This window comes from Poromitra crassiceps (assembly GCF_964638095.1).
Source record: "Poromitra crassiceps genome assembly, chromosome: 28".
NCBI lineage: Eukaryota > Metazoa > Chordata > Actinopteri > Beryciformes > Melamphaidae > Poromitra > Poromitra crassiceps.
This window is the reverse complement of record NC_139651.1, coordinates 17,515,798-17,524,175: the sequence shown is the minus strand read 5'-3', so window position 1 is coordinate 17,524,175 and position 8,378 is coordinate 17,515,798. Positions and strand designations below refer to the sequence as shown.

Below are 8,378 nucleotides of genomic sequence, written 5' to 3'. Positions count from 1 at the left end.
GCCCAGACGGTGACAGACAGACGGTCCATCCAATCACCTGCCTAGTAGCTTGAAAAAAGTGACCGCCCTCTTCAGCAATGTAGCTTGGCCGAACCCAGATGGATGTTGGTTGTGAAACAAATGTGAACAAACTCATCCATCTGGCAGCGTCAGGTTATTTAAGGCTTAAATAACCTGACGCTTAAATTTTAAGCTGTGCTAGTTGGATAAAAGTTAGTTTCCCACCCCGATGTAACTTGATGTAACTTGTTATAGTCTCCCAATATAATATATATGTATATATATATATATATATATATATATATATATATATATATATATATATATATATATATATATATGGCCCTGGGGCCACATTTTTAAACACTTATTGCACTTGAACATGAGAAATGTGCCACTTAAGTTTATAGCGAACAACAGGTCTATTTTTATGCCTCCGCCGGCGAAGCCAGGCCGAAGGCATTATGAATCCAGGTTGTCCGTCCGTACGTACGTACGTACATACGGCCGGCCGTCCGTACGGATGTCCGTCCGTCCGTCCGTACGGATGTTTGTTAACACCATATCTGAGGAACGCCTTGATGGAATTTCATCAGATTCGCCTTAAACATTCACTTAGGCTCAAGGATGATCTGATTAGATTTTGGTGGTCAAAGGTCAAGGTCACTGTGACCTCTCGAACGCCATTTTCAAGCTTGTTAACGCGATATCTGAGGAACGCCTGGACGGAATTTCATCAGATTCGCCTTAAACATTCACTTAGGCTCAAGGATGATCTGATTAGATTTTGGTGGTCAAAGGTCAAAGGTCAAGGTCACTGTGACCTCTCGAACGCCATTTTCAAGCTTGTTAACGCGATATCTGAGGAACGCCTGGACGGAATTTCATCAGATTCGCCTTAAACATTCACTTAGGCTCAAGGATGATCTGATTAGATTTTGGTGGTCAAAGGTCAAAGGTCAAGGTCACTGTGACCTCTCCAACGCCGTTTTCAAGCTTGTTAACGCGATATCTGAGGAACGCCTGGACGGAATTTCATCAGATTCGCCTTAAACATTCACTTAGGCTCAAGGATGATCTGATTAGATTTTGGTAGTCAAAGGTCAAAGGTCAAGGTCACTGTGACCTCTCGAACGCCATTTTCAAGCTTGTTAACGCGATATCTGAGGAACGCCTGGATGGAATTTCATCAGATTCGCCTTAAACATTCACTTAGGCTCAAGGATGATCTGATTAGATTTTGGTGGTCGGTGGTCAAAGGTCAAGGTCACTGTGACCTCTCAAACGCCATTTTCAAGCTTGTTAACGCGATATCTGAGGAACGCCTGGACGGAATTTCATCAGATTCGCCTTAAACATTCACTTAGGCTCAAGGATGAACTGATTCCATTTTGGTTATCAAAGGTCAAAGGTCAAGGTCACAGTGACCTAACAAATGCCATTTTCAAGCTCAGTAACGCCATATCTCAGTAACACATTGACTAAATTTCTTCACATTTGGCTCAAATATCCAATTCTGCAAAGAAACGCCTTGATGCAATTTCTTCCAATTTGGCTCCAACATCCACTTGGACTCAAGAATGAACTAATGGCGGAGGCATAAGTCCGCGTTGCGGTCGTTCTAGTTTTATTCAAAAGAATAGATTGTTTTTCATTTAATTGTCTGGGAGAGCTCAGAAATAAAATTGCCAGCACTAGCGCGCGCCTCCTCTGGTCGGTCAGGGCGCCTAGTCAGGGCGGAAGGGAACTGGTGGGAATAGCTTAATCCTCCCACGTGCTGCCGATGAAGCTCCCCACTGTCAGGTGAAAAGAAGTGGGCGAGCGGCTAGAAAACTGCGCATGTGTTGGAGGAAGCATGGTGCTAGTCTACGGCAGCAGCGACCCGGGCAGCGGGGGGAAATTGGCCAAGTACAATTGTGGAGAAAATGATGAGGGAAATCAGAGAAAAAAAATCGTCAAATCATATTTAATCTTTGTGTGAGTTAAAGGAAGGCTTTACCGTGGGGAATATGAATATATATTAAATCTCACGCCCCTAAGGTTTTCGAATCCGTTATAGATATCAAGCATCTCTCACATATTTTTTGGGCCAGCCGCCGCGTTTCGCGTCATCTGGCCCAAGTCCGCCTTGCGGAAGTCGTGCACCTATGAACTACAACTGTTGTGAGCCATGGTCCCGCCTCTAGAGGTCCTCCACGCCCCTTCAAAGGTCTTCAACAAAAACGAAAAGGCAGCCATCTTTTTCAACCGCCTAGCCTGCTGTAGCTAATATTAGCTTCCCATAGTTCCTTGCAAAGAGACCGATCTCGGGAACGGAAGCACGGACAGATACGGGACTGGCGGCATTGGAAAGCTCGTCAAATTTTACATCTAGTAGTAGGTGGGTTGAAGTAACGAAATCAACGCTGAGCAATGTACCCGTTTTTACACATTTTTACAGAAAATAGTTACAACATCAGATGCGCGTAACTCCTACGAAAATGCCTTAAAATGCATGAATTTTTTTTTATGAAGACATCTCCCGACATATATACTACCTTTTAAATTTGGTGCAATTTGGAGGCAATTTTATTTTCGATTTATTTCTTCTTCTCTGTATGTTTTATTGTCGAAGCCTTCTTCTTCTTCTTCTTTGAGTTTTATGGCGGTTGGCAAACATATATGTGCATTACCGCCACCTACTGGAGTTTGATATCAGCCAAATGCCTGAGGGGTGGGCATGAAAACGAAGGCCACGCGAGCCCAGTGCATTGTGGGAAATGTAGTATTTCGAGTCCCCGCCCCCGCACCACCCCCCCCCCACACACAGAGTGGATTTCGGTTGATATCTCTGTGAGTAAACCTCCAATTTCAAAAATTTCAACGGATTCGAAAACCTTAGGGGCGTGAGATTTAATATATATTCATATCCCCCACGGAAAAGCCGGCCTTTAATATCTAACTGATTGTGTTAAATGCGCATATGGTATACTCTCATAAAGACCTAGTGACAGCATGGAAAGACAGCTGACAGGAGGGATTAGACCCCATCGGGGCTGCAATGGGTTAGCTGCTCATTGTGGCAGTAGCCAAGGCCAATAGGCCATTGGTTACACCCAAACTTGCTACGAAACAGAATTATGAAAAAACACCCCTAGAGTCTGCGAGAGCGGGGGCGGAAGATGACTCACCTATGGTTGACACGGTTATTGACTCTGGAACGGACTTGACTATGAGTAGGGAAAACATGTCAGTGGAAGCCACTAGTTCAGATGTAGATGGGAAGAAGCGTCAGGTTTGCTTGTGTGGCTGGCAGAAGGTAACAACTTTGAGGGGCCTTAGAATCCATCAAGGCAGGAAGAGGTGCTTGGTAGAGGGAACACAGGGACCCCGCATTGATAATTATTTCTTAAGAAGTTTATCAAGTCAGTCGGGTGAAGTCCAGCGACAGGAAGTAACCCACAGCTCGCCGGACATCAGCACCCCTGATGTTGAGGCAGGTCCTAGCACCGAGGAAAGCAGAGAGGCCAGCCAGCCAAAAAGGGAGAAGATTAGCGTTCAGAAGCTTGTTTATTAGTTTGTTAGCCTGTTAGCTTGTTTTATTCTGGATTGGGCTTCTAAATGTGTTTTTCCTCGGATTTTGGCACAAGGGATAGTAACATCTTGTCCTGTGTATTAATTAATAATCATATCGATCGCATTCAGAGGAATTGAATCTAATCAAAATCGTATTTGTGGCAGACTTTGTGATATTACTAGCAAATATCATGTGATATCGTTGTCAAAACAATCAAGATATATATCGTGTCGTGATGAAGCTTGTGATTTACACCCCTATAGTTTTAGTTTGTAAAAGGTGGATCGTTTGAACTGGATGACGGAAACAAATGTAAACTTTCTAGGTGTTGGAACTTTTGAGAAGTAACTGCACTGTTCATAATTAAAAGGTGAAAACATATACATATATATATATATATATATATATATATATATATATATATATATATATATATATATATATATATATATAGGTGCGAAACCGGGACAAATGTAATTCAGTGTTTCCCATACATAAAGGAATTTGTGGCGGGCCGCCACAATAATATTTTGACCACCACAATAAGATGTTGACCAAAAAAAAAAAAAAAAAAATTTTTTTTTTTACAGTGCACCTGAACGCAACATGCAAGATATCCGCTGAATAAGTGTCCAATAAATATTCATGTCATTCTGGCCAATACTTCTGTTATAGCATTTCAGTCTGGAATATGGAATATCTTTCAATAATCTATGATTTAGCTGCTAAATTGTCAAATACCGCCATCTGCTCGCTACCCAGGCACTTATGTATGTACTTAACCCAACTAACTTAACCTAACTAACTATCCGGTGTGCACAACACTGTCAGCCTAAACTCCGGCTGACACCCCAAAAACCTACAATCCGCTACAGAAAAATGTATATTGTTTGTTTATTAACTGGCCCCTCGCCTTCTATCATTTCACCAAAGTGGCAAAGCAAGTTGAGTATCCCTGACCTATAGGGAGAAATTTAGTTTGTCATTGTAAACCCACAGCACAGTAATGATGACATGTTCTTCATAGATCTAGCCTTTTAATTTTGCTCTTAAGCTTTCTCAAAGTACACCAAATTCATGCATTTTACTTTAAAATGTTTAAAAAAATCTCGCGGGGGGGCATGCCCCCGCACCCCCCTACGGGGTCTGCGGTCCACCCCCACAAATTCTCTAAATCCGGTGGGAAACACTGTAATTGCTAATCATGATCACAAATTAACAATATTAATACAAATAGTCTGATTTGTGGTATCATTGTGCAGCCCGCTATCAACCCGCTTCTTCTATATATCAGTCTGAATGTACACACCATGACTCATCCACCTCTGCCTCAGACACACAAAGTATGTATGGAGCTTGGCTGCCTGAGATGGAAATTTTCCTTGGCATTTCTCCAAGACACACACGCACACACACACACACACACACACACACACACGCACGCACACACACACACACACACACACACACACACACACACACACTCCTCCTATATCTCTCTATAAGTGTTGACATGCGTGCTGCTGACTTTGAGTCTCTGCTGTGGCCTGTTTTTCTCTCCATCAAAAAGAAACGCTTACAGACACGTGTGTTATCTCATCCCCCTATTTCTCTCTCTCTCTCATCTCTCCCTCTCTCTCCTCCCCTCTCTCTCTCCCACACACACACACAGACACACACACACACACACACACACACACACACACACACACACACACACACACACACACGCACACACACACAGAAATATCACAAAGGCAGTACTGCATATAAATTAATGCTGCACAATTAATCTAATCACAATCACTGTGCAATTATAATCCAAAAAGGCTGCAAAAGAAAAAAAATGCAGTAATGTTTTTACTGGCACTGAACTGTACTTTACATTATTTTCAGTTGAGTATTTTTATGACGTTTAAGTTTGTATGTTTGAGTTGAAATAGGCCTACTACACATGTCAAAATCACCAGTAATCTGTGCATTTTCCTTCATAACCAAGCAAGTCTAGACTCATGATATAATTTGTGCATTATATCACAATCACAATGTTGTCCACACGTTTTCACCAACTCATGCAGCACTAATGTATAACTGACAAAATGTCAGTAAAAAAAAACCCACCAATCAACTGTTTACAACCCATATTAAACCCATGTTCAAATTACTATATGTGTGGTTTGATTAAAACCATGTATCAAACTTGACCTCCACCAGGCTCTGCTACACCTAACCACACAATTCATCATTCATTTCATATCGTGTGTGTGTGTGTGTGTGTGTGTGTGTGTGTGTGTGTGTGTGTGTGTGTGTGTGTGTGTGTGTGTGTGTGTGTATGCACTTAATGCACTCATGGTACTGTTGTGGTGTCCCCCCTCCTGTCACGTCCTGTCCCCCTCCTGCAGATGTCCCAGCGGTGTGAGGAGCCTCGGTTCACCATCGAGCAGATCGACCTCCTCCAGAGGTTGAGGCGGACGGGGATGACCCGGGCCGAGGTCCTCCACGCCCTCAACACCCTGGAGCGGCTGGACAGGCAGCACGGACACAAGTCGGCAGCCCACAGCGCCCCCTACCTGCCGCCGCCTCCGTCTTCCTCCAGCACCGTCAGCGCCTCTTCCTCCTCCACCACCACCTCCGTCGGCACACAGACCAATTTCCCAGAAAGCCGGCACTCGCCGTCGCCCAGTAACAACTACGACCCTTCCCCGCCGCCCCTCCCCGTGTCGGTCGCCCGCCCCGTTGCCATGGCAGCAGTCGCTCACAACGGTTTAGTCACTGTGACCAATGGGAAGCTGTCGCTGTCGCCGCCGCCGCGGTTTCCCGTCGCTGCGGTTAGCGGTAGCATGGCGGCGCCAGGCTACGCATTTGAGACCAGCGAAGAAGACCTCGATGTGGATGACAAGGTGGAGGATCTGATGAGGTAAGACTGAGCAGACAGACTGCTTAGATCAGTGTGGTGATCAGCTAGATGTTGTGCTGTTGAGAAATAAAACATCACACCCAGGGGCCGGTTGCACCAACTGGTCTTAACTATGCCTGGTCGTAACTCCTACGTCGGTCTTAGTTAAGACTAGGAGTGGGCTATAAATGGGTCATTTTTTGTTTTGCTTAGGTCTCAGTTTTTTTGTATTCCATTTGCCCTATCTCAACATGAAATGACAACATTTTTGGCTTCAGGTCCAAGAAAAAAGTGTGCAGGGCACAAATCCAGGATGACCACCGTTTTCCCTGAAAAATCACATTTCTAGCCATAACTTTGTAATTTTTGGGTCTTTTTACTTGGTTGTGGTGTCTAACCCTATGTTTTTGGGGTCAAGCAATCTATGCATCTAGAAGTAGTCACAAACCATCATATATTGAGTTAATACATACTTTTGACCAAATTTACTCTTCTTTACCTCAATTCTGAACCATGCCCGTAGACCTAATATTTATTGGTAAATTATAGAAAAAACAGACAACAGATTAAATTTGACATACCATAATAATATTAATAGCAACCCTACACTGCTAATTATTACCAACATTTCACAACATTTAACTTATTTCACTACAAAATACTGTATGATGAATTGTATTGTGAAATAGGCCATCCGCTGTCATAAGTCAACATTACTGTAATCACATGAGGGAGATGGGAAGACAACATCCCTAGAAGAACAGTTTGACTTGATTCTAGAGGAAGCTGGGGTACACAAGTCATTTAGCCTCTACAAAGAGAGATGCTTTACTAGACTTGGATACCAGGCAGGTGCAGTCTATGATTGCATTCCCTACATCAAACAGCTACTTGAGACACTGCTAAATAATCTTCTTGTTCCAGCATGCAACATTTACCTTGAGAATGACTTCATAATAGCAGGATTCAAAGCACTTGCTAATTTTACATACAGGGTAACAATGCCCTTCCTCAACTGCGTTGAGATAGCAAGCCAGGATTTGCTGGTTGACATGCTTCCCAAGCTCTGCAGTGACCTTGCTGACAGCTGAGAGCCTAAAAATGTAAAAATGGAAGACAATGCTCCACAAAGTGATCTCGATCACCTTCTTCTTGGAGAGATGTGTGTCCAGGCCGCGAAAGGAGTGGAATTGCAGTGCAAACATGAGTATTAGGATGTTGATCCTGATGCTGCATGAGCCACTCCTCTCTATACACTGACTGCAGACCAACGGAAACACCTGCCCACAAACAACCTGAATGCAGAGAGGTACTTGGCCAAGTGTGGATATTTTGCTTCCCAGTCAGCCCAACACTCAAATAGGATGTTCAAGGCAAAGGGGATCAAAGATGACCTTTATGCTAACAGATAGACATGGCAGTGAAGTTGAGCAGTCAACCACAGCTGTCCTTAAACACCTAGATACAATGGAGGTGACATGGAGTAACAAACAGAAAGAGAAGAAGAAACTGAGGTTGAGAGAGAACCTGCAAAAGAAAGTGAGGGCCAATGATTTTGTTGAAAACTTCTTGTGAAGTGCAAAGAACATGGAGGGCCTATTTAATAGATGTAATAGGCCCTATTGCATCTGTCACTACTCACTGAAGTGAAGGCACTTGTCCTTATGAAGTCACCTGAGCTGAAGGCTTACTTGAGGCAAGAGATCCAATACCAGAGAGTTATCAGAGAAAGAGATGATTGAGAACCTAATTGTGCTCCTCGGGGATGCTTACCAAGCTGAGGTGGTATTTCCTTGTGAGGAGGAGGAGCCAGAAAGGCAGAGGGGATCTCTCAGGAAGAACCTATGCTCCAGCCCAACCAATCACTTGCTGTCATTTGGGATGAGGGTATATTGGGTTTTACCTGGATGATAATGGGGACGGAAC

The 8,378-nt window shown here is 43.7% G+C and overlaps 1 protein-coding gene across 1 annotated transcript in view; it reads left to right on the top strand.

The window, feature by feature from the left end:
- LOC310799609 (homeobox-containing protein 1-like) overlaps positions 1 to 8,378 on the top strand; it is a gene marked incomplete at its 3' end in the record, with an annotated part of 36,918 nt that overhangs the window by 3,743 nt on the left and 24,797 nt on the right. The window contains exon 2 of the mRNA XM_083662198.1: positions 5,959 to 6,473. Coding sequence (XP_083518324.1) covers positions 5,959 to 6,473 — 515 coding nt within the window. The remainder of the gene's footprint in view (positions 1 to 5,958; positions 6,474 to 8,378) is intronic.